At 40.3% G+C, this 26432-nt stretch overlaps 5 protein-coding genes across 7 annotated transcripts; 2 read left to right on the top strand and 3 right to left on the bottom strand.

The window, feature by feature from the left end:
• Positions 1-266: 266 nt before the first annotated feature.
• Positions 267-1198, bottom strand: LOC116260924 (gibberellin-regulated protein 11-like). The gene is made up of 3 exons (XM_031639460.2): positions 1000-1198; positions 671-728; positions 267-577 (listed from the first exon to the last, which is right to left on the bottom strand). Exons 1-3 carry the CDS (start codon positions 1096-1098, stop codon positions 396-398), a joined length of 339 nt encoding a protein of 112 aa, XP_031495320.1. The 5' UTR covers positions 1099-1198; the 3' UTR covers positions 267-395.
• A 5396-nt stretch (positions 1199-6594) lies between these two features.
• Positions 6595-7714, top strand: LOC116261042 (cypmaclein-like). Its single transcript, XM_031639632.2, has 3 exons — positions 6595-6840; positions 7152-7194; positions 7319-7714. Exons 1-3 carry the CDS (start codon positions 6748-6750, stop codon positions 7498-7500), a joined length of 318 nt encoding a protein of 105 aa, XP_031495492.1. The 5' UTR covers positions 6595-6747; the 3' UTR covers positions 7501-7714.
• Positions 7715-9045: 1331 nt separating this feature from the next.
• On the bottom strand, positions 9046-10967 carry LOC116261015 (type III polyketide synthase B-like). The gene is made up of 2 exons (XM_031639588.2): positions 10555-10967; positions 9046-10173 (listed from the first exon to the last, which is right to left on the bottom strand). The coding sequence occupies exons 1-2, from the start codon at positions 10739-10741 to the stop codon at positions 9182-9184; spliced, it is 1179 nt and encodes a 392-aa protein (XP_031495448.1). The 5' UTR covers positions 10742-10967; the 3' UTR covers positions 9046-9181.
• A 788-nt stretch (positions 10968-11755) lies between these two features.
• On the bottom strand, positions 11756-18722 carry LOC116261355 (uncharacterized). 3 transcript variants are annotated; one of them, XM_031640074.2, is made up of 5 exons: positions 18444-18722; positions 18146-18276; positions 16983-17081; positions 14785-15012; positions 11756-12421 (listed from the first exon to the last, which is right to left on the bottom strand). In XM_031640074.2, exons 4-5 carry the CDS (start codon positions 14968-14970, stop codon positions 12248-12250), a joined length of 360 nt encoding a protein of 119 aa, XP_031495934.1. In that variant the 5' UTR covers positions 14971-15012; positions 16983-17081; positions 18146-18276; positions 18444-18722; the 3' UTR covers positions 11756-12247. The 3 variants fall into 3 exon arrangements, with proteins under 3 accessions (XP_031495934.1, XP_031495935.1, XP_031495936.1); XM_031640075.2 differs by having other exon boundaries at positions 16983-17077; XM_031640076.2 differs by having other exon boundaries at positions 16983-17071.
• An 805-nt stretch (positions 18723-19527) lies between these two features.
• On the top strand, positions 19528-25750 carry LOC116260524 (protein DJ-1 homolog D). The gene is made up of 5 exons (XM_031638948.2): positions 19528-19695; positions 19860-19976; positions 20718-21158; positions 23348-23710; positions 25335-25750. The coding sequence occupies exons 1-5, from the start codon at positions 19642-19644 to the stop codon at positions 25521-25523; spliced, it is 1164 nt and encodes a 387-aa protein (XP_031494808.1). The 5' UTR covers positions 19528-19641; the 3' UTR covers positions 25524-25750.
• Positions 25751-26432: the final 682 nt, after the last annotated feature.

Here is a 26432-nt window from a genome sequence, read left to right as displayed (position 1 = left end):
TTTGCTTGTACCAAGTAAAAAAAAAAAAATTTGCATGTAGTCATTGTTGGAGCAGAAGCGGGTCTTCAGGAAGAAGCTTAGAAACCTGAAGATTGGGATTGAGTGAAAGGTGGCATTTCAACGGAATTTTAAATTTTCTTCATCCTGATCGAACGTTTCAAGTTTTCATGGCGTGGGTATGCCTAATTCCGCTTTCAATCGCCCCCATCTGGCTGCATGTTGCAGCTCTCGCACAGAGATTACAAATTTGAGAGGAGCCATTCATATATCTATCAGAAATACTTCATTATAGACAGAAAAAAACTGACGAAACGACAACAACAACAGCAGAGATCGCGTAGAAGGGGAGACATTCTTATATATGCTTTCAGATCATGGCCGGAATGATCTTCCTATTAAGGACACTTGCGGACGCCGCCGTGAGTGGTCTGGGAGGCGTAGCAGGGGCACTCTTCGTAGTGGCCGGCGGTGCCAGAGGGGACGCAGTGGCATCTGAAGCAGCAGGTGCCGCACGCCCTCTTGCAGAGGTTGGGCCGCGACGACAGGCTGCACCTCACCCCGCATGCCGCATCGCAATCTGCGCCATACCCTTCACATCCTCAACACCCCACTCAAGAATACACATAATACACCATTAACTGCACAGCACAGCACGAAGAAAGAGACGTACCTAGTGCTGGCGGAGGCAGAGGAGTCGGAGCAGGACTCTTGTGGTCCTGACCAGGCGCCTGCGTAGAATAAGGAATTTGGTCCTCCTTAGTATTTTCTCAACGACTATATATATATACATACAGAGAGAGAGAGAGAGAATCTTGAATGTAATGAAATGTTCCACTCTATGTAGATACCCACTTCACTTCACTTGTTGCAGTGAAATGTGGTCCTGGTTTGGCAGGGTGGAGGACAATGCCAGTCTCCTGCCAACCTACCACTGCTGCTGCTACTAAGAACAGCTCAGACAATCCGTAACAGAGGAGTAAAGAGGAGAAGGATTTATACCATTGAGGAACCAGAGCCCATGCCAGCGTGCACCAAATCAAGGGAGAGGAGAGAGAGGACGATGAAGATGGAGACGATCTTAGAGGAGGAGATCGCCATTGGAGAATGAGGAGGAGTAGAGGAAGCTGATCGAAAAGGCGGAACTGGGAATGGTCAGTCAGCCCTCTCCCCTCTAGAGATGGTAGAGTGAAGAGGAGGTCGGCCTGCAGCCTCTCACTTATAGCAGAGAGTGGTGGGTCCCGATGAGAGAAGGGTCCCATGCATCGCCTCGGCACGAGCGACGGCTGCGCTCGTGTGGCATCCGGTCGTCCTACTTCTATCTAATCTCCCCCCACCGCGTCAGCCTGGGGCCCACCGTTTGAACGGGGGCCACGCGCTTTCTCTGCAAGCTGGAGCGGGGCCCCGCAGCTGTTGTTGCCATACAGCTGTATATTTCGACTCTTTTTTTTTTTTTCATTTTCTCTCCGACCCGGTTCGATGTGTGACTCGAATCGGATCTAAGTCGGTTTAACATTCATTGAATGAGGAACAGATCTCGCTACTCTGTTCGAGCAAAATGGATCCATATCGGTTCTGTACTCGTATCGGTTCTCATCTCGTGTCGGAAACCTGAACCATACCCATGGGCGTGTATCGAGTTGCAGCAGCCATTTCACGAATTAAAAAGTAAATATGTTTTTATTAAGTTTTTTTTTTAAAATATCGGCTAATATGAAGCTGAACCGACCGATGGACGCTGACATGGCTTGAACTGGTCCCATAATGAGGGGCACCGCAACCGGTCGCGAACGAGCTAATAAAAAATATTTATTTCAGAAAAATAAATGGAAATATAAATAAAATTAAAAAATGTTAAAAAGTTGACATGCAGCCCTCTTGAATCGACCACCAAATCAAATCGGTTTACAACCAATTAAATTTGAATCGGCCGATTCAGGCAAATTCTAATAATACTCACGTATATTTGTATCTCTCTAGATCACTGTTTTACACATGAAACATTTGCATTCATGCACATATAACAATACTTAAAAGAATTGAAATCAGTCACCTACTTCTATCGCGTCATATGATTTATTTTTTTTTTGTATTGTTAAGAACCATAGTAAAAGGTGCATTTATAACAGCAAAAATTGATTGATGACACTGAATGCACTTTTTACGATGTTTTTTAGCAACACAAAATTAAAAAAAAAAAACTATCCAACTACAAAGTAAAGATATAAGTCACAATTATTGTCAAGTTTGATCTTGTGATGAGCGTGACTAAGTTATGTTAGGCTCTATGGTTTTGAATTGTTAAATGCAAGGGAGCAGCCTCGCTTTAGACAACCCGAATCTTTTGGTTTTAAAAATCCTTTTTTAGGTAAATGTATTTTATAATATTGTAGCGTTGGCATAAAACAACTCAATTAAATGTCTGTTCACCCATTCAAAGAGCATATTTAAATTCAAAATTATTTTATGCAGCTTTAAAACAACAACTTTCTTTCTGAACAAGTTACGTCTTGTTCATCCTTGCAGGATAAAACAGATTAATTGGTTTAACAAGTATATGTTTTTAGTCCTTTAATTTGATTATATGCATCTTTAGGCTTGATGGCCGCGATGGTTGTGTGTGTATATATATATATATATATATATAACTAAAACTGTATAAATGAGGTATGTGATGGCAAAGCACATTCATCCAGCTATAACGATTACGGGTTGCAACCATTGATGGCTCCACCATTGTCATCTTCAATTGAAGCTGTACCGTCCCTCAATTTGGTGGCCCAGTAGCTGTCAAGGCATAATTACATCCATTCAATGCCACAAGTTAATTCATGCTCATTCCCTTCAATGACTGAAAAGAAAATCCAACGTCATGAGCTTAATAGTTGTAGTTTATATATGTGATTATGATGTATGAAATGAAGGATGAATAGGGATGTGTGATGAGTTGATTTCTGGGTGGTCGATGGAGACACGAGAGGAGGGAGCGAGGGGTGTCCCGATCAAGCAACCAGATCATACATTAATTCAATAGAAACAAATTGTCACAATCAGCCACCCCGTATCTCTCTCTCCATATATTGCATTTTTTTTTTATATATAGCATTTCTGGGTCAGTAAAAGGAAAACCCCTTTCAGAAAAGCCCAGCCCAATTTTTTTTTTTTTTTCTTATCCCTCTAAAGTTGTAGTTTATATATAAATATGTATGTGTATGGAGAGCCATAGGTGACTCTTTACCTCATTTTTTTCTAATTTATATGTAAATTGTAAAAAAAAAAATATTTGTCTTATATAAAAGTTTTGAAAAATGGTATTTTTAAAAACTTTAATTCGGTGCTCTTCATGAAAAAATACCTTTGACTCCTTATTTCTATATTTTTTTGCAAATGTTTATCTTTCATAAAAGTTAGCAAAGAAAACATTTTCATTCATCAAAAATATCACTGTCATTGCGTTCTAGAGAGAAAGAAAACCACATCATTGGTTGTCCAGTATACGTTACAAGCGCCATTGAGATGTCCGTCTGTCAAGCACCAAATTTGATCTTAGCCCCAACTTGGATGTCTGTGCTATTTTTTCCACAACTGGGGCTCGATGCTGACACCTGCAGAACCCAAATTATCCGGTTTTATCCGGTTTTACAAAGTACCACAGATCGTCTCATGTTCATCTCCACCTACCTGTCTAGCGTGAATGCCCATGTCCACTATAGGCAAAGATAGATTTTAAGAAAATCCTGATATATATATCACTGGATATGATATGAAATAAAATTTGACTGCTGCTGAAATTAGTCAGAAAAATATATTAAAGCAGCATGAAACAAATATCCTGGACCCCTGGTAAAATCTGATAAACTTTAATCAGACCAAATTAAAAAGCATGTAATCAATGGGTCTTGGTGAATTAAATCATTTGAAAGAGAACTGGGGAAGGAGGGTCGTCTGGACTCGATTGAACACATGGAGTGTGGGATCAAGCTGGTCCTCCTCTTGTCTGCTGCTCCAATTCAAGATCGCTTTGGAATTTCATGATCAGCTCATTCCAGTGACACCAACCTGGTCCAGGTTTGAGATACAAAGGGTTCGGATCCATGCTAGTAATAAGATGACAAAAATTTCTGTATTATACATTTGAATATTAGTCAAAATTAAAACCAATATAATTAAAACATTAGTTGCAAAATACGCCAGATCTGATCCATTTGCATTCCTCAATTTACCAAAGTTAGAATTTCAGCATTGGCATTGACCTTCGTGACCAGATGTATGATCAACAGATTAAACAAAAGTTCAAAGGCCGAGACGATAAGGATTAATAAAATTTCTATCTGATTCTCAATAATTGATGCCTATGTTTATGCAATTATTAGTCATCTTCATCATTGTGACTGTCTCTGGTTGTTAGATTGCCAAACATGGGTCGGCTGAATACATAGACAATCGAATTTGGTACAACAAAAGAAAGACAGAATCCCCTCTGGCTCCATTCATAATCTGCTGCCCTACTGGACGTGATCATCTCATTCTCTCTCTCTCTCTCTCTAGATCTGCAAACATAATCAGATCGCGACTCTCTCATGCTTTATCGTCACGAAACATGTTGGATCAAGAAAGATTTTTTTCTTAATGGAAAGACAAATTGGATACGTTGAAGAGTTCAGAAAAGATACAACAGCAAGAAATTAAGATGATTCAAGACAAGACTTTGCTTAATTATTCAGATAAACCCTGACAGATCCAAAGTGTACCGTCAGTGGTCATAAACTGTTGGCTACATGGGTAGGCTCTTCCAAAAACAGCAAGCTTGATACATCCAAATTAATAATTGCATGGCCGGTCTATAATCTCGTCATCTAACCCAACTGCACCAATCAGATCCACCTACCTTAACTACATCGCTAGGTAATATATTTAACTCATGGGCGTCACATATTTATTAAAAACTAGAAGCTAAACGGGAAATGTAGATGGCTCTTAGAAAAGATTAATGCCTTAGCATTCAATAGGAGAGATCGGTGGTTTTAAGAGAAATTATGGTGTTCTGAGCTACCAAACACAATATCGAAGCATGAGATACAACAGAACTCATAATAAATGAAGACAGAGTTTGCACCTCAGAATTTGGAAGTTTTGAGAAAAAAAAAATGTTCTGGGTTTTTGTTGTTGATACTTTGGTTTGTGCTCTGTGTCTTAAAAAACTTGAAATGACTTGAGGATTTGGTTGCAGGAAGCTGCCATGCATTATTAAACCATTTGAATGATCTTACACTGAAGAACAGCCCTTTGATAAGAAATTGAACGTTGGGTTGGTCTTGAATGTCAACATTCTACCATTGTTAGTGAGATTAAGGTTTCAAGATAGCAGTAGTAAAGTTTCAATCTTAAGTTTATCAGGTAAAGTTTAAACTATGCTCATTGCTTCCTGTTTTCCTTTTTCTGCACATTCTATTTTTTCATTCTTTGATTAATGCAATTCAGGAGGAAAAACCTCCAGCAGGCATGTTTCTCAGGTCAAGTTTAAACTAACTTGTTAAGAAAGAGAAGTTTAATTTATTTTATCTTCAAAACAAACACTCCATCCATATCTATAACGGAGATATATAACACCTAGCTAATAAGAAAATTCTAATAAGCTACATTTGGTTAGGCATAAACACTTATAAGAGGAAGATTTGGAAAATAGGAAAACAAATTGGTTCTTCTCAACAACCACAAGCAGGTAGGAAGGTCTCAACACTGTAAACTATATAGCTAACTGTTAGTGCGTGCTAAAGTACAACTAGAAAAATATTCGAACCAAAAGAGAGAAAGAAATGATCAGGTCGTCAAAAACAATGTTTCGAGCACTCTCCATTTATGCTAGCTAGATTTGGATGGGGAAACTACAGAACATAAAAACTTACTATATTTTGAGCATGTTAGCTTATATTTCTACTAAATAGAAGAGTTGCTTGGCAATAATATCCATATCTTCTTAATCTAGATCTTGATTCATGTCTAAATCATATCGGATCCCGCTTTTCTTGACTGTATTGGACATGGGCATCAACGTCGAACAAGTGCAAAGCTGAGAAGGAAAGCATCAGTGACAGTCCGCATGACAAAGGCTCTTAAAAGAATCGGAATTCCAGGCTGTCCCCAACTTGGTAGGCCACAGGGATCGGAAATTAATTAACACCCAAGTCGGGGGACCCTTATATCCACTCGGATTGGATGGACGAGTCGAAGCAAGAGAGCTGGAGATGAATCGGAGCTTCTTCCTTTGGCAGGAAAATCGTGTCTTGATTCTTCTTCATACTGAGAATTATCCATGATGCTCTGTAGGTTTGAATGTTGCCAAGTTAAAATACTAATGAGTGTGATAATTAAATGACTCGTTTCAATGTGGTTGAACATGAATGAAAAGGCCGATACGGAGATGTATAGTTCGATCCTATGTAGAGTGACGCATTCAAAGGAAACCAACGCGGTCTGCACAGAGGAATTACTGCAGCTTCCTTCCTTTCTTCCTTTGTGAGTCCAAGGAATGTGGGCTCAGTGGGGCTCAGGGAATCGGTGCTTAAAACTTTTCTTCTTCTTTTCAAACTTCTTTTTGTTAATTTGTTGGATCAGCATTGCTCAGAATGAGCCTTTTGCCTTCCCCTAAACGAGCTTCTGCCGTGGATGACTCGTCCTCCAACTCTATAAATACTGTGATGCTGCTATAGACGTTCATCATCGGCTCTCTTTCTCCCTTTCTCTCTGATCATGGCTGCCATTAAGCCAGTAGTGGTGTTCGCGGCTCTTGCCTTTCTGGTGTTCCATCTTGTTGAGGGCAGACTCGCATCTGAGTTGCAATTGGTATGTCTCCTACAGGGTTGATCTACAACAGTAAAGCTTTCTCATCTCTTTCTCTCAGTCTCTCTCGCAGCAATCACTTTCTTTTGCAAACTGCATTAGCACATGAACTTTGCATCTTCTTTTAACGTACTCAACGCTGCAAACAGATCCAAAGCGGTCCAGTTCTAAGAATTGGCACTTAACAGTTAACATTGCTGATCATATGGTCTTCCTCTATGCTTTTTACAATTGGAAGTTTGAGAAAATTCCAAACAGTTGCGATTCACGGCTTGTATGTATTGACATCGCTTTTTTGAAATGTGTCGTCGCAGGCAGAAGTCAGGGGACATGAAAGATCACTCCTCCAAACTATAGGTTTGTTCATCTTCTTCTTAATGGGACAACTTCGGGTTTCTACACAATCAAACACGTTGCTTCTCAACCATGAACTTCTTCTTTTGCAGTTAATTGAGATGATGAGTTTTTTTTGTGGCTGCAGACTGCGCAGAGGCTTGCAGTGTGAGGTGTTCAAAGGCATCGAGGCAGAAAAGGTGCGAGTTCGAGTGCGGGAGCTGCTGCAAGAGATGCAACTGCGTCCCTCCCGGCACCTACGGCAACAAGGAGGCCTGCCCTTGCTATGCTAGCATCACCACTCACGGTGGAAAGCCCAAATGCCCCTGAAGACTTGAATACTTTGCGAGACGTTACATATGGAATTGTTATTTGCATCTTCTTCCCTTGGCTTGTTTGTCCAGCTCTGTTTCTAATGATCTACAGTAAGATAATGTATTAGCAGGAACTCCTGCTTCCAAGTCTTTTTGTTCGTATGATAAATAAAGGTTGCAGATCTTGCTCAAAACATACAGTATGAAAATCTATGCCAATGATGAGAACCTGCCTTCTATTGCTTTCTGCTTTCAGCAATGGATTTGATTGGTGACAGGCATTTTGGCCATTTTGAAGCGTGCATGTTGGTCTGTCTGTGTATGTGGCAGGGAAGAAGCTAAACGATGGCCGGCCTCGATTTTCAGAAAAATTTAAGAACTCATTGGTTTTGTATTTGGAAAATGTAATGCTTTCCTTAAAATTTGTTTCAACAAACACCAATAATCTGCAAGGTTGCAACTGAAACAATGGCCCTCCTGAATTTTCTTTCTGTCTCTGCAGCCATGCACATGAATTCAAGTTGAGATTTCCTAAAGAAAAACTGGTGGTTTTCAAACTGAGTTTGATTAGATGAGTGACTGCAAAGATATTTAGATCCGGACTCAACCATAAGCGATGTGGACGTCATTTCAGGGGACATCTAGGGTGGGCTGGACTGTTGCCCCACAGGCAACGACTTGTCTGTCCACAAGCGGGTTACAGTCCGCCCTGCAAAGGAACTCACCCCAGTTCCAGGTCAAACATGCCTCAAACGAAACCAAGTCCCACACGTATCAAATGCCCAAGATTTAATTAACTCATTACAGTCTGGTTTTATTCAGTCATAAATCTTTGTCAATGATATATATATAATATATATATATATATATATATATATATATATATATATATATATATATATATATATATAAGGCTGAAAATGTTGTGATATTATCAAAATTTGCTTTATGAAAAAGTGGCAAGATCTCATCACCTTTCCTCGCTCCAGTTCAATATGCGCCGATGTTACACTGATTTTTCAGGTTTTAAGCGTATAGTGAGATCTTTAACTAAATCTGTGTTTGTCCAAACAGCCACTTAATACCAAACTCCTATCTGACTTGTGGGCGCGGTTCAGCCTGAAGACGGATAACAGTGTCCCTAGTGGTTCACCTATACATGATTATGTGGTTCAAAGGAGGCGTATTATTTTCATGCATGAAATGTGATTTTTCACAAAAATATGTCTTTTCTTGTATAATATATTCCCTGAAAATATCTTGTGATGAAATCTCTCTATAATTTTAAATGCTGCGTTTGCAGGTTCATGGCAACGCCCATGAGAAATGATGTTTGACGCAGATTTGACCTCTTATGTCTAGGTCTGTGCCTATTCCATACCAGTTGCTCATGGAGAAGAAGACACGCATATCACCATCGGCAGCAGTCATCATGGTTTACTTTTTGCAAATTCACCGTCTCCATTGCTGGCGAATGGTGTTCTGTGGTGGATTCAGCCCACCCTGTAATCAGCCATTATTCGCATCCTCAAGACACTACACTCCAAGACAACTAGTAGTCTAGTAGTAAATCAGCATTTCCTCACAATTTTGAGAGAGCGGGCCAGCGGTTTCTTTCGAATTGCGAGCAGGAAAAGCATAAGAGCCACATTAATGGCTACCTTAAAGGGAAAAAAGGATTAAAACTTAGGGAGACTTCACACAATTTTCTTGGCAAGAATCCCCTCAAACGTGATCCCAGGGCCGAAAGCCAGAATCAACCCCCACTCACTGTCCTTCTCTCCTCTCTCCCTCAACTTCGTGCTCTCTTCTATCATGTAATCCATCACATACACAATCGTGTTGCTGCTTGCATTGCCATAGTCACTCAGTGCTCTCCTGCTGCAACTCAGCTTCTCCGGCAACAGGTTCAGCCTCTTCTCCAGCCTGTTGAGTATGGCTGGGCCCCCAGGATGAACTGCCCAGAACATCCTATTGTACTGCTCCCCCTCAAATCCTGCCTTCTTCATCAGCTTCATGCAGAATTCTTCCACATGGTCCTCAATTATCTCCGGCAGGTCCCTCCCCAACTTGAAATTTATGCCTTCCTCTGTCAACCTCCCATCAATGGTCTTCTCTGTGTTGGGCAAAAAGGTCTGGACTGCGTAGTGTAGCTCGAAAGACGGCCGTTCCACCCCCGGAACTGGATCGGTGCCCAGGATCATCGCACCGGCACCATCTCCGAACAATGCAGCTCCAACAAGGTCATATGGCCGGTCGGCACTGGGCGGCCGGAATCCGATGATGGTGGTCTCTGATGTTGCGAGGAGAACTCGACTGCCGGGGTTGTTCTCGGCTATGTCCTTGGCTACTCTTAGGCCCCCGACTCCACCGGAGCAGCCCATGAAGTAAAGCAGGACCCTGCAAACGTCCGGGTTCAGGCCAAGTCCCCTGGCTAGGTGGAGGTCACCTCCAGGGAGCCTGGCTTCACTTGAAGAGACATAAACCAGGTGGGTTATGTCTGATGCGGGTCTGCCCCATTGCTTTACACATGACCTTGATGCCTCAATGGCCATTTTGGTTACTGCTTCATTGGATACGTCCAGCCTCTGCCTCACTGTTGGTAGACCCTCTACTGCTAGCTCCGGATATTTCTTCAAGATCTCTTCTGACATCACCACGTATCTTGTTTTCACTGTGGTAGACTTGCCTGGTAAAATTGCAAAGACAGTGTTCATCACATGACCAACGGCAATTGACTAGCCCAGTAAAGCACCATGAACTATTCGATCTGTACGAATGAAAAGGGAATTCTCTAAACTAGCATTAATTGGTTGCAGTAAATGAATTATTAAAATCTAGTATTTCAAAAGGACTACAATGAGGTTGTTTGTCTTGTTGCAGGAAGGCATGTATTAACATGCATGAGAAATAATTTGCAGAATATGAACACAACCCAACTAGTGCCTTGCATTGTCCCCTAAGGCAAAGTGAAACCATTGATCTACCAAAAATCTCGTTGAACATAATATTCAATACAGAAAAGAAAGGAAAGAGAAATCAGTGGAGGACAAGGAGGGCGGTTCGTTACATAGCCTAGCCAGCTTCTGCTTCAGGTACAGATCATCACAGTTGGTGTTCTTGAAGTAGCCATCAACAAGGTAGTCCTGAATGACCAGTTGGTGAGGGAATGCTTTTCCTAGAGCAAGAATGGCAGCCTTCCCAGGAGTGCATTCCGGGAGAGTGTTCTCACCGGGCTTTGGTGCGCCGACCACCATTTTGCTATAAGAAAAGGTCGACCAAAGGAGTTTTCAGATCTTATTGCTGAACTGATCCTGCTTAGAAGGCCGGAGCGACGCACCTCTCATATAAATATGGTCGGCGTTGGTTTACAAAAATATTTTGGCAAGTGAAAGCCTATGAGGCAGGCATACCAACATTTACCACACTAGAAGAACCATAGTTGGCAAACGCCGAGGGCGTGATGTTATTAGGTATGTGTAGTTGGTAGACACCCAAATTTTCGTGAGCATTTAAAAATTTTTATTCCTTCAAAATTCAAAAGAATATAGATATATATATATATATATATATATATATATATATATAATGTGTCCCGCTAGATAAACGGTCACCTATAATGTGATGACGTTTCACGCCTGGGACATGACTTTGTGACGGCCCTTAATCGAGCAATTAAATGGATCCAGCAGTCCGCGAGATGTCTATTCTCGCCTTTTTTGAAAAATAAAAATCTGGAGAAACTAATGCTGTTAGGACCGAAGTTGGTTGACACGTTTGGACAGGATAAACAAAGGATAGCCGGTTCTCTTGTGTACCGTGTTTGATGTATTGTTTGATCTGCAGAACATCAAGGCCCGCCTAACAAAGGATACCGGGGTTCTCTTGTTGTCGAGTGTTTGATGTATTGTTTGATGTGCGTGTTGGCCTACCCCAGCGCAGACATTCTCTCGATCTGCAGACACGTGTTGGCCTACCCCAGCGCAGACATTCTCTCGATCTGCAGAACACGCGTTCCACCGATCCATGTGTTCCGCAGATCAGACGCCCACCAGACATGCCTCATTTAACAACACGCATATGCGCACACAAACAAGGCACTTAAGTAATCCGTCTTAAATGAAGAAGCACTGGTCCAAGCGCTCTTTCTCCACCCAAATCGACAAATATCGTTAAGAATTTTTTATTTACTAGAAAACGGTTCCCACGAGATCAATTTGAGAGAAGCAATAGTTTTTTATTTTGCTAAAAAATCGTTCTGCAAACAAGAATTGATCTTATCCATTATCAAAATACATTTATGAAGAGTGCTTAACAGCATTCCTGTCTTCTGGATAAAAAATAAAATAAATCTTTTACAGATCACGGTTAGCCTGTGTCTCGTCTACAAAAGCGAGCCACAGTACTCACTTGAACTAAACAAACTGAAACAAGACACCATAATATATCACCCCTACCTCCATCTGAACCAGCACAAACAGAAGAAAAAAACAGCAAGATATGTTTGTGAACCCATACTTCACCTCAAAAAAAAAAAAGTAATAGGAAGAAATAAACCGGTGGAGAAAATAAGCGGTTGACTCAACATATATCAGAATGGTGTCAACATGCTGGTAGATTGAAAATGCAAATACCCTACAAAACTGAAAACACTCTCTTGCTTCAACAACAGCCTTGAAGAAACAAGTTGAAAAGAAAAGCAGGATACGTGTTCCACCAGGACCAATTATTGGTCAGACCTTGTGAAAGCTGGCACAGGAAAATCATGCTTCCACGCCTTCTTTACTGGGGAGCTTGTTTCCAGGAAATGCATTTCGAGAGATGTCTACGAGGGCCTTAAAGCTGTATGGCTCGTGCATTGACAGTTCAGATAACACTTTTCTGTTTAGCTGGATGTTCTCCTTCATCAATCCATGGATGAAAGTGCTATAATTAACCTGTATACAAAGGAACAGTGTTAACAGTGTATAACACGTGCAGACACACACACACATAAAGATCGACTGTTCAATTTTCTACTGGCATGTGACTTAACTGGATATATATGACAACTAAGATCATTCTCAAGCAATCGACACAAAATTCATACTATAAAGATCAGATTTAGGTTTCCGTTGTCTTGGCTCAACCCAGCGGTACTTCTTGAGCAGGTATGGTGCGCCCTAGTGAGTTTTCAGACACAATTGATAGCAACAGAACATGCACAAGGAAAAGGAACAAAAAAGTAGAATCTGATTAACAGTCGGCGTAGTCATTATGAAGCCAAGCTCAATAATTCTCATACAGTACCAGAGTAAAGCTTCAAGTCAAACCTTAGTTCTCCAATACCATGAACTCAAATAATATTGGAAAATAAAGAAACATAACAAACAGGCAACTTCAGGTGCTAGCTCAGATATCCCACATTCACATTCAATCAATCACCCCAATGGCAATAAGGACATAGAAACATAGGAACCATTTCTTTGTTCTCGATATCAGAAAGAAGGAAACAGAAACAGGAAATTGGTCTTAAAACTTGCATGATTTTGTAAACTTTGCTGTTACTAACAGCTCTTTCATTGTTAGGGCCAAGCCACCAAAATAACCTAAAATCCCAAAGAACGCAAGGGTTCCCAAATATTAGATGTCCAGAGTTGAAAAACCATAGGTGACTGATGTCCTAAAAGAAGTGCACTAAGACAAAGGCATTCAGCCCTCCATTCAACAGTTCTCAACGGACACAGAGTGCAAGACCAAAGGAAGAAAAGGAAACGGAAGAAAACAGACATAAGCCAAGTTGCCAAATGCAGGATTATTATCAAAGTGCTCCTGAAACAGCAAAAGACAAAAGGAGAAAAGCCGTAAATTCATCTACATCCTTCACATTATACTTCCAAGACAACAGGTGTATTGCATGTCCAAATATTTGCTCTTGCAACAGAAAGAAGGATTAACCAGCCCCAGTGTAGGACCAGGGCTCACGTTAGTCCAGGCTCTCCCTTTTATAACTCTCCATCACGCCTTTTTATGAGATACTAAAAGGATGGAGAAAGAACAGATACACCATTTCCTTCTTTTAGCCTCCGCCTCATGATTTATTTTATATATATATATATAAAATAGCTGTGTCGAAGTGCTTACCTTTTTAGCATCTGCCCTCTTCTGCAGTCACAGAAAATGTTCGATATCTACACCCATATCAGTGTCCTTGCAACACAGCAGCTAGCGACAATGACCTTTGGGCTGCTAAGTTCGTGATGAATTGCATGACTTTGGGTTTAAGAGCACTAATCAGAGGAACCATAACATTTAGTTCCATCCTTCTGAGCTTAGGCTATTGTTACATGCTTCTCAGTTTCTTTCAGTTATTTTCACAGTTTATGACAATATTTTAATAGGACAATAAGATTCTAGAGTTTGACATGTACCATCAGCAAGATCTATTAAGCATGAGACAAGTTTGGTTAATGAAGCATTCAAATATGAATCATGACCAGAGTATATTAGGTACCCAAAAGGACTTGTGAGATCAACTTTTCCTTTCAGAGAAAAAGACTACACCTGCATTGGATCATGTCTGTCAGATTCTTGAAGTAACAGAATAGCGATTAAGAACAGGTCTGTTAGGTCGTTAGACCAATTTTTCCAATTTAGCTCACCATGTAACAGGAAATTAGACCAGAGGAAGTAAGGACCAGAGGAAGTAAGTACTAAGTAGATGATTACTTTATCCTCCTAATACATTCTTTTGATATTTCCCTTTTAACTCCTGGGTGTAGAGCCTTGCTGAATGCGCTAGTTTTTTAATCACAACTAACTAAACCCCAACCCATCCTCTCAGTTCTCACTCCTATACAATCATCAATATCTTGATCTTGCAATCTAAACATCTCAGATTATATGTTCGTGATTCAGACGAGTGACTTTAATGCTCAACATTTTCATTCATGTCTATGCAACTACTCCACGAAGGCACTAAAATCTTCAATTCTTCAAACCAACAAACGAACACCAGACCCCAGCTTACACGTAAAAGTCCTAGTAAAAATTCAAAACCTACCCATTCCCGCACCAGACCAGTCATAGAAGACCATAAATGAGAACACAAAAGATTTACAGTTTCGACCCTAAAAAATCAAAATTTATTTAACGACAAGCATGATCTTGCAAGTTACGGATTCCCCACAGGATGATGACAAATTTAAGCAATCAAAGCTAGATACCTAAACATACATTAGAAATGGAAACCCATGAAAAGCTAAAATATGATAGGATTCAAGATTCAGAAGAAAAAGAAAAACAAGTGGGACAATGATACCCCGTGCAAGCGGGTGCCGGCGTTGATTCTCTCAATCCAGAGGGACCTCATGTCCCTCTTCTTGTTCCTACGATCTCTGTAGGAGTACTGCAGGGCCTTCTCTACCCTCTCCCTCGCTATGCGTATGCAGTTCTTCGCTCTTCCCCTGAACCCCTTGGCGAGCTTGAAGATCTTGTCCTTGTTCATCTTCTTCCTCCTCCTCCAAACCCAGGGCACCACACTGAACCCCTACAATTTGCAAAGGGTTTTTAGGCTTCCTACTTATTGAGAAATACCAAGAAGGGTGGCTCCAGATCCGGAAACGTACGCCCAGATCCGGTGGCTGCTCTCTCGGGTCAGGCTCTTATTTGGACTTTGGATTAATAGAACACAACAATAACATTACTGGGTGAAGACTGAAGAGTCGGAATGTTGAAAAATATCGGACTCCGCATTGTTTCCAAGGATAGAACAAAGAGTTCATGCTCAAAAATGTAATTCTAAAAATGGTTTAATCGCACAGCTGCCAATTAGCTAAATCAGGTGTGAATCTGTCGAAATAATTAAAATAAACATTCTTAAAACAGTTTAAAACATAGTTAAAAGTTGAAAGGTGGTACTCTTAATCGAATATTTGCCTGCTTTTACTCAAGGATGTAGCTAGCCAATGTTTTTTTTTGTACGAAATGTTTAAAATTGCATTGAAAAAATGGTTTTCCTAAAAAACTTGGTTTTGTAAAAATGATTTTTTTCATGAATTTTGAAAAACATTTTTTTCATGTTTTAGGCAATAACTGGTTTTTAGATGAATAACTTGAAGGGAGTAGTTTTTTCACTTTTTTTTTTGAAAGAAGAGTTTTCAGAAAGACTGCTTTTTAAAAAACTCTGTTTTTAAATCATTCAAACAAAAGCCAAAAAGGGCATTTAGAGTGCATCTAACCCACGTAACTTTACTTATGTGGGCTGGTTTGGGCAGTTTGCGCCTTCATGAGAGAACTTATCATTCGGCAGGAGGCAGGGGCGGAGGGAGGGGGAGGCCTGGGTGAGCCCAGAAAATTTTTTTTTATATGTAAAAAATCAAATTTTTTTTAGTTTGGCCCGACCCGCGGATGGTTTGGCCCGCCTCTAAAAAAATCCTGGCTCCGCCCTTGGCAGGAGCGACAGGGGATCCTCCGTCCTATTTTCTTAATCTAACTTTCAAGGGAAATTAACCGGTTATTTTCCCGCAATATTGTGAACAAGTTGCACAAGACAACTCATGGAAGAAACACGGACTTGTTTCTGGGCTCAAGTGTTGGAATGCCATAAAGTATTGGACTCCGCATCGTTCCCTATCATGCACCAGATCGAACTTGTTCAAAACGTTATTTTCGGTTTTGTTAAATTTTCACTTGTTTCTAGTTTTCAACGCAACGAAGGACCTGTATCGTAGAAACCGATTTTTTAACCGAATGCAGAGCTGCCGATTCGCTGAATCAGTTGTGAGTCGGTCAAAAAGATAAAAAAAAACTTTATGTAAAAATCTAAAAACATGTACAGAAAATTATTGATATGAAAAACCTTAAACCAGTTTAAGAAATAGTTAAAACCTTCACGGTTTGCGTTCTCGAACCGGTCACAAAATCGAATATCTTAACAAAACTTAGAAGTTTGCTAATGGCGATTGTTTGATGAGCTTAAATATTTTTCAAAGAAATTTTAAGATAAAAAAGATTAAACATGCTTCTCTCATAAATATCTAGCTAAAAAGAAGTTTGTTTATAGTGCAATTTGCTTTAAAATTTTACATGGGCAAATCTAGTTATAAGCAAATAGGGTGGGGCTTCAGCCCTCTCCCCTCTTTTCAAATACATATATGATTTTAATTTACATGTAAACTTTTAAAAAAAATATTTATTTGTATAAAAATTTTGAAAAATTATATTTTGAAAAATTTCCATAATTATGACTCCTAATATATTCTCTCAAATTTGAAATATATAACTGATTCTTTAGGGGCCGTTTGATGGCCTGGAAATATATTTCTGGAAATATAGGAAATGAAAAAATGGAATGGGAAAATTTTTTTCAATTCCAATTTTGGTGTGTGTTTGATGACTCAAAAATATATTTTCAATTCTATATTTCTGAGTTTGATGGTATGGGAAAATGGAATGGAAAAAATACCAATAACAAGTATATAGAAAATTCTCAGTTCAAGAGGATTTTGCCGAGTTTACCTCCACAGATGTAGCTCACTGGTTCAGGCTGCTGTGAGTCCATCTCCCGCTCACTGGTTCAGGCTGCTGTGAATCCATCTCCCGCTCAACTGCTCCTTCCTTACACGTAAAAGGACCACATTTTAGGGTTTTATCTATGTGTAAGACACACTTAAACCTTTGATCCAATAAACCAAAGTCCATATTGTCAAAACTGAAAAGCCGAAAAGCCTTGGCATGATCTAGGCAGTTGTTTAGACAACCCAAAAAAATAGCGAAACGCGTCCTTAACAAATTGTCAAAATCATAGTAAAAAATATATTCTTAATCAAAACATATAGCCAGCCAACATTTATTATGTCAAAATTCATAGTTAATAACAAAATCATGAATAAGAGTGTCAGTACACATGCAAGAAATCTGCAAACTGCAAAGAACTCAGGCACTTGAATAGAGGAAGGAGAAATGGACAAAAAAATCCAGGCAGCACGACGGGGAATATCATGGTTAAACCAATCAACCTGGTAAAAACTGAGATTCTCGGCCAAGTGTATTCATGAGAAACCACATATTTCAAGCCACCAAGCAAAAAAGTGGGAATTGAACCCAAAGGACTGAAGTCACCTGGAAAATAAAGCTTCCTTTCAAATTAAACTTGAAATGGATGAAATTTCTCTTTTCAGATTTTAATTTCTTTCTGCAATTGGTAACAGTTCCTCTTTTTATCATACTTTACTACTGAGAAATTCCACAAATAAAACATGTCATTTCTTGAGTAGAAGAATTTGTTTGCCAAGGTTTCCCTCTTAACTCTCTTACCCTTGATTAAAGAAAGAAAAACCTAGACTGAAAATCTTGAAACAAAGTAACCTCCAAGATTTCCAATTCATCCAACAAACCCATTCGCCGGTGGCTGTCGGTGGCTGCTGAGGAGAGAGTCACACGGCAACAGCGAAGAAAGACGAATTTAAAAAAGAAAAATACACACAGACGCATCGAGAGGTGCATCGCCGAGAGAGAGAGGCGTACCAGTGCGAAGAAGCGACGGCGATGGTGGACGGAAACTGTGTGAGAGAGAGGGAGGAAGAGAGGCTGCACCCGGCGGGGAAGGAAGGGGGCAGGAAAAAACAAGAGCAAAACAGAGTGCGAGAGAGAACAGAGAGAAAGCAGGAGAGAAATATGACCTGAAACCGGAACGCGCAGGAAACAAGAGGGTCGTCTAGCTTCAGTCGACTGGCTCGAACTTGGCAGAAGATGAATGCTGCTGAAGTGCTGACGGTGAGCACACTGATGTGGGGACGCGATTTCTGCAACCCTGCAAGAGGAAGACGATCGAATGGGCCGTGATTAAAAAGTGGGTGTGCAGGGTCATGGGCGGAATGGAGAAAAGGGTGCCAGAGGAAGCGAGATTGAAAGAGAGAGAGCTAGAAAAAAACGAGAGAACAACCGGAAAGAGATAAAACAAGAGAGAAATGGATGTACCTTTCACCGGCGGCCGGCGATAGATGCCCGACGCACCGAGAGTGGAAGAGAAGCCGCGGGAGAAATGAACCTCCTGCTTCACGGCGCGTGAGGACGCAGAGTCTGCGTTGCGTGAGGACGCAGAGTCTGCGTTGCGTGAGGACGAAGACGAAGAGGGCTGCGTGAGGACGAAGACGAGGAGGGCTGCGGCTGCGGCTGCGACAGGCGACTTAAAAATTTCCGAAAAAAAATTTCCGTCTCTCAGGTGGAAATTTTTTGCCGGAAAAAAATTTCCGGAATCGAGCCCGAAAATATTTTTCCGCGTTTGTTAGGATGGAAAAGTTTTGAATTGTTGAAATGCTTTTCTCAGTGAATAGTCTTTTTCCGGCGTAACAAACTGATTCTTTAATCACCAGGGAAAACGTGAAGGCACTTAAAAATGTCGGTCAAGTTCATTATTGATTATCAGATAAAACATGAAGGCACGCACCATTAAACTGTTGCTAGACCGAGACCTGATGACATCATGACGCGTAAAGATCGGGGGTTATTTAAGAAGTTTGTGGTTTTTTTAAATTTAAAATAAAAGTTGTGGTGAGTATGTTTGCGAGGCTAACCGCATTTTGAGAAAAAAAGTTGAAATTCATTAACAAACTTACCCCCTTTGGATGAAATTTAACACGGGATATATATATATATATATATATTTCATTTTTTGCTACAGGCCTCATTTTCGCTTGAGGAGAGACTTTTAGCTAAGAAAATCTACAAAACACAGATAATGGTAGGGACGAACCTCCCTGTATTTTTATTCGATAAACTTTAAAACGAAAATATAACCGGTTATTTTCGCGTAGTACTGTGAACAAATTGCATAATTCCAATAAAAAAATGGGCGGGCTTGCGACAGATAAGGGCTCCGCAGCCACTCCCTCCTCCAATGTGGCGCCTCGTGCTCATGCCTGCATACGAGAAACCCAGACTTCTTCTGACAATTACTTTTCCGCCACCATATGTACAGACTTACTTAAATACAAGTAATCAGATACAGGAATTATTCAGCGGTGGCGTTTTGTAGATTGGCTGTCATATGGAGGCAATCTTTTTGGGGAAGGCACCTATAAATGCGCGCTCAAGCCGCTCTTCGCTCCCTCTCTCTTCGGAGAAGTGAGCTCAACCTGAGGACAGCAGGGCGAGCGAGAGAGAGAGAGAGAAAACAATGGCCAGGAAGTCCGTTGTGATTCTCTGCGGAGATTTCATGGAGGATTATGAGGTTAGTTTCTCGCGATTTTGCGCAATATCGATCTTCTTGTCGTGAGTCTTTTTTCTTCCCTCTCCCGTTATCCGTCTTTGAGGCGGTCACCCTCTGTTTTCCTCCCTTATTCGTTTATTGATCCAATTTGCGTGTTTTCTCTTTTTTTTCCCTTGGTCTTGAAGGTGATGGTGCCGTTTCAAGCGTTACAGGCGTACGGTGTCTCCGTTGATGCTGTCTGTCCTGGGAAAAAGGCCGGCGAGAAATGTTCTACGGCCATTCATCAACTTTCCCGCCATCAGGTCGTGTCGCGTTATCAGTTACCCGCCAATAGTTCTTGCTTCATTGATACATACTGTTATGAGAGATCTCTTGGTTTATTGTTTGAGATCGACTCGATGATGTTGGTGTTGCTTAATCTGCGTATTTGGCTTTCTGTGGTAATGATTTTTGCAAACTGGTAATAAAGAGAATTTTATTGATAAGAGGAAGATTGTTTTTTTATCTGCTGTTTATTTGGTCTGCATTTTGTTTTGTTTCTTGCATATAATGTTCACGGTTAGATATTTGCGTTGGTAGCGGGTTCTTGTTTTCGCTGATCAGTAAATTTTTTAGCGGCGACTGTTATAAAGAAGTTCATTTGGCACAAGGAAGAGCCCTGTCTGGAGTCCCTTTGTATAGCATCCATCAGAATGCATAATTTTGGATAACTTATTTTAGCGCTTTACTTGATGTTTGACATTGTGGTTGACTCCCTTGATGTCGTTGGATTTCCTGAGTGCTATTAAAAACCTAAATCTAGGAACGTGATAGCCATGCTTGCAGGCGTAGTCATGTTTTTAAGGTTCTTTGCCCCTCTTCTCTTTGATACCTGGATCTACTTACAATTGAGTTATTCCAAGAAGTTGGAAGATATCACAAGCTACTTAGGAACGACAGTTGTACCGATCATCTCGATGTGGTTTAAGCAGTACCTATGATGCATTTGTAGCGTCTGATCATCGATCATAGTCATTGGCTAACTTCATTTCATTGAGATGCAGACCTACTCTGAAACACGTGGTCATAATTTCACTTTGACGGCAACTTTTGATGAAATTGATGCAAGCAAATACGATGGCATCATATTACCAGGAGGACGAGCACCAGAGTACCTTGCAATGAATGAGTCTGTTTTGAGTTTGGTCGGGAAATTTTCTGATGCGGGCAAGCCAATTGCATCCATATGCCATGGACAGTTGATTCTGGCAGCTGCTGGACTGGTGAAAGGGCGGCAATGCACTGCATTTCCTCCCGTAAAACCTGCCTTGATTGCTGCAGGTGCTCAGTGGGTAGAGCCGAAGACAATGGCAGAGTGTGTTGCTGATGGTAATCTCATAACTGGAGCAACATATGAAGGACATCCCGAGTTCATACATCTTCTTGTCAAGGCACTAGGCGGCACAGTGTCCAATCCAGGGAGAAGAATTCTGTTCCTTTGTGGGGTACGTGTATTCATAGCTTGTTTCTTTTAAGCATATTTTACGAAGCAAAGTTATACCATGCCTTTCTATTACGTTAAGAAGATGTCCTCATGTTGGCTTGGTTTACCAGAAGACGTGGTTCTTATGATTGCATTTATTATGGCAGGCATAATCAATGAAACGTCCAACATTAAAATGACTTGTTAATAATTCTTAAGCGACTTTTTTATCTTTAGTCCCTTGGTGTCTTCTGCTTCCATTTCACAACGGGGTTTAGATTGAACACAATCGTGTTCTAATTCAGGCATCAATTCTTTATTGAGGGTTGTTTGCTCTTGAATCTCTTAATTTCTTCTTCTTTCTTATCCCTCTTTCTCCAAGGGGCAGATCATAGCTGGTTGGCCTGAGGGTAGCATGCAGACAGTGCATCCTCAACTTGATTCTCTTGAATGCTACTCCTCTACATTGCAATGTTGGCATGCACGACATTCAAGTTGAAGGGTGTACCATAGGACCACCCAGATCCTAAAGCAGCCCTAGACCTTGAGGGTGGGGCGAAGAAGGGTTGGTTTTGCCTCTTGCGTACCACCTTCTCCCTTTCATGCCTCATTTGAGAAAGACAGATTTATCTGACCCACCAAGAATCTCTCCAGAATCCAATGTGTGGTATGGTAATTTGCCAAGGAGCAACTCTATTGCATCTCAAGGTTGTCCTGCCGTTCTGGCAGATTTTCTTCTTGTTGGTTCTTTTGTTATCTTTTCAATCATTTTTTTTATCTTCCAATGTTCTAGTCAGCATGTTAACTTGAAGGAGAAGGGAAGAACAAAAAAAAAAAAAAAAAAAAAAATCAAGAGGTGAGTAATTATGTGGCATAGGGACTTGTGAGGAAAATCGTCTGTGTTCACTCAAGATGGTCTAACAAAACAAATTTTAGGGCATCTTGGATGTATTTGGCCATGAATTTGCCTGCTAACAAACAGTCATTGCATAACTCAAAGTGCTAGATTTCATACGTCGAGAATCTATTGTTTAAAGAAATAGATGATGCATAAGTTGTTAACTTGCCACAGCTATTATTCTTATAAGCAAAGTGCCTGAAGTATCTGCTTGCTGTAAGATGTCTATCTACTATTTTACCATGTTAGAACATTTATTTCAGTTGCACTTTGGGAAACCTCTGCATCTACTCACATGCTTAGATTAGATCACTGATGGAGCCACATTATGGATAAGATGGCAAATGCCCGATAGTAACTTATAATCTTTTCAATTGCCCGCCCTAACTCATAAGTTTTTTTAATTGAAAAATGCAGCTTCAGTGCTCACCCTAAGTTCATTGTCTTACTGAATTATTTTACCGTTAATTTGACAAAAAATGCACTCAGATTCCATTCATAATACTGCAGAAAAATAAATGTGTGTATATCCATTCTTGTTTTTACAATAATAGTCTGGCATTAAATGCCCTATAACAGTTTTAGTTTTGATTTAGATTTGACATTCACCATAAAAATCAACTTTCAAAATTCTTTTACATGATGGTCGTAAAATTTCTTATAACAGGCAAGAGTTTAAGAGGTTTTTTCTGAAGTTACTGTTTTATATTTGAAAAAGTGGAAAAAAAATTAACGTTGACTTTGAAAACGTACACTTAATTTGTATATTATTTTAGTTGTCTTTACAATTTAGAGAGAAAAATCATTTTTTTGTTTTGTTACTGTTAAAAGGGTAAAATTGATCGTTTTCTGGTTCTTAGAAAATGATTCTTTTTCTAAGTCTCATTGCAATGAAACCCTTACATGTACAGATCCTTTCAATATATTCTTTGGAAAACATTTGAGAAAACATGAATGCATTGTAGAATATGAAAACTTAAAAACATATAATAAACTATTAAGTTTACAAAAATAAATATAATATTTTTCTGAAAACTTATTAGATTTTTCAAAGTTGTGATAATGTGATATTGGTAGATGTTAAATAGATATGCTATATAATGTAAAAAATTATGTCATCTCTTGATAACCAAAAAAACTGCAATCCTTTTGTATAAATTTGATATTTTGCAATTTAAGTAGAAGTTTGTGCCAGCAGCTTAAAATTTCTTGCCTTGCCACTTGTTTAGATGTTTGCGGTGTATTCATGTATTCGATTGTATGTTTTTTCATGTTCTTATGACTTAGGATGATGTAGTTGTTCTCGTATGCAGGATTTCATGGAAGACTATGAGGTTATGGTCCCTTTACAATCTCTCCAGGCTCTTGGTTGCCAAGTCGACACAGTCTGCCCCAAAAAGAAAGCAGGTGAATCTTGCCCAACTGCCGTTCATGATTTTGAAGGTGACCAGACATACAGCGAGAAGCCAGGTCATGATATTGTGCTCAATTATACATTTAAAGATATAAACTTTGATTACTATAATGGGCTTCTCATCCCTGGAGGAAGAGCACCCGAATATCTTGCACTTGATGATAGGGTAATAAGCTTGGTGAAGAAATTCATGAATGCCGGTAAGCCGGTTGCCTCAATTTGCCATGGCCAACAAGTATTAGCAGCTGCTGATGTGCTGAAGGTATTGTGGTTTTACTCAATAATCTGTCCATCTTGTATGCTTTTCCTGGCTATCTCTGTTGATAGACATTAGTTCTATCTGGAGAATACAATCCTGCATGTAAGTGAGGAAATGATTTTCTACAGATTTTATACACTTATAAGTTCTGAAACTACCTTAAAATTGAACCAGCCACATAACTTGCAATAGTGATTATTCTATGTTGATCATGCATTGCATGGTTTGTAATTGACAATAGTATAAGGCCATATCCTAAGCACCTACATCATGGTGAATGTTTGTCTTCCTAAAGTTTCTATCTTAGGTTGTTACAGCTCCAATCCATGAACTTTTTTTGCCACGGACCGTGTTTCCACACCTGGACTGTGTTTTCACAGCCTCCATGTGATGAGTCAAAGCTCACGTGCTTGGATAGTCTTTATCCCACGAAAAGAAAAAGAAAATGGCAATGGAGAACAGCAGTGCAGCACTGAAGCCCCTGTGAGCTACAGTTTCATTGTCTCTAATGGATGGTCTACATTGAAACATTTTCTGCTTGACAAATCCTATGCATGGTGATTTCTTGACCTCCTTTCAGTAGACCTTTTTTCTTTCCAGTCACTTCTTTTGAACTCCCTAAAAGCCTTATAGATCAGGACTTTTGCTCTACAACGTCCACATATGTGCTTCGTTTACTATTATCTGTCAAGGTCATGATGCTTGGCACTTGCTTTAGCATTTTATAATCATGAAAATGCATCCATTTGATGAGGAAATGAGTACTCTATTTGTGGTTATGCAGTTGCTATCAATGTGATTGTATATATCTGTCATGACTTGTCTAATTGCATAGTCGTATTTCCTTTTAAATGTTTGTGACTTGTTCCCAAATTGAAAAAGGTAACCGAAGAAAGCAACAGAAAATAAACTGAAAATAGCTTCCGTGTCTGTTATACTGGTTAGGCGGTTTAACATATTACCATGGCATTGACTTTCGCTTTATGATCATGAAGTGCTGCGACCCTATTTATGTGATATGAATAGTGAGATGTAAATATTCCAAATTTAATTTGACTACAAATGCAATTGATACAAGTTTTTCATAGTTTATGTGTTCACTTGTGAAGGCGTCTCTCAGTTCATACGAATTCAACCGGAGGCATCTCTCGGTTGGTCATCCCGACGACGAGTGATGCCTCGAGAAAGAAGCTTAGGCGCTTGGAGACCAAATACAATCTTTTTAACTCTGATTTTTTTTTTTTTTGGCCAAATCTCTTGCAAAATATATGATCTAAGATCAGAGTGGAGAGGATTTATTTTAAACCCATTTATCTCAAATCCAGAGGATCTTAGATCGGAGTATATCGAATGTACTCAAATGCACCCTCGGTTTATCCGTTCTTTAACATAGCAAACATCCATAATATAATGAGTATACTTGCTGGGTAGCCAGGAGTTCCATCTGTGAAAGTTTTTCAGTTTTAACTTCCTTACAAATGTTTCCTTCCTTTGATTCTGAGCTTATATACAATGAACCCTGGTACTTCGCGGTAGCCGAGTCCTCTATACTTGTAGCTGTAGGAAAGGACACGAGCGGGTACTGATCTTTATCTTTATCATGACGACCCTTCTGGCTTCATTACAGGGAAGGAGGTGCACTGCTTACCCCGCAGTAAAGCTCAATGTGGTGCTTGCCGGAGCTGCCTGGTTGGAGCCTGATCCTATACACCGAGCCTTCACAGACCGTAATCTGGTGACTGCAGCCGCTTGGCCCGGACACCCCGAGTTTGTCTCTCAATTCATGGAGTTGCTGGGAATCAAAGTGAGCTTTTGATGTATAACTATGTGTGCACTAAATGTAGTTTGTACCTATGATCTCCTAAATAATGGCGGCTTGTTGATTTCGTCATGGTACTCGCCTGCCTACATTCCTGTAGTGACATGTTTAGATATACAAGAATCTTGATGTCCCCAAAATGTCTTGGCCGCATCCTGAAAGGGGGAGCTCAATCGAATGGAGAAAGTCACGATCAAGACGCTGTCTTGAGTTTTTCTGCTCTTCATCTTTTCTGCTTGTGTATGAAAAAAGGGAATCCCATTATCTACTGCTAATAAATTTCGACAGTATCCTTTTAAAAAGGTGTTCAACAAACTGCTTTTGGGAAAATTGAAAATCAGCCCGGCGTATTGAGCTTTTGCGAGGAAGAGAGAAAATTGCTAAATGGATTTCATTCTACACAGCAAGCAAAGCAGCAGTAGGACACCAAGAACAACTACGCATTCCAGGATTTCATGGGGAGTACGTTTTTCTTCTAAATATTTGTTTATTCTGCATATTTATTGATTTCCATTACCAGAGCTGATGGAGGAGGGGGATATGTACATTTCCTCCATGTCTAGATCGCTTTACATTAGGGGAGAAGAAAAACCAGAAAGATCAGAAGACAAGAGCAGTAACTAATTTCTCCTTCTCACGCATCTTCGGGATCGACGTAGTTGGGGTCTTTGCGGTCGATGGCGACGATGGGTTCCTCCCCTCCGACGTGGGCCTCGTCGCCGGACCATGTGAACTTGCCGCCGTGGCCTCCCTTCTTCGGCGCCCCGCTCGTCCCTGTACCCGATTTCCGATCCTTCCTCGGTGCTTCCGATGGCTTCATGTGCGGCTGCTTTGCTCGCTTTTCCATCCTCGCTCCACCTGCTCTCTCTCTCTCTCTCTCTCTCTCTCTCTGTGGCTGCGTTCTCA

Source organism: Nymphaea colorata, chromosome 9, assembly GCF_008831285.2.
Source record: "Nymphaea colorata isolate Beijing-Zhang1983 chromosome 9, ASM883128v2, whole genome shotgun sequence".
Classification (NCBI taxonomy): Eukaryota; Viridiplantae; Streptophyta; class Magnoliopsida; order Nymphaeales; family Nymphaeaceae; genus Nymphaea; species Nymphaea colorata.
Note: the sequence above shows the minus strand (reverse complement) of the source record. Positions and strands in the feature narration are given on the sequence as shown.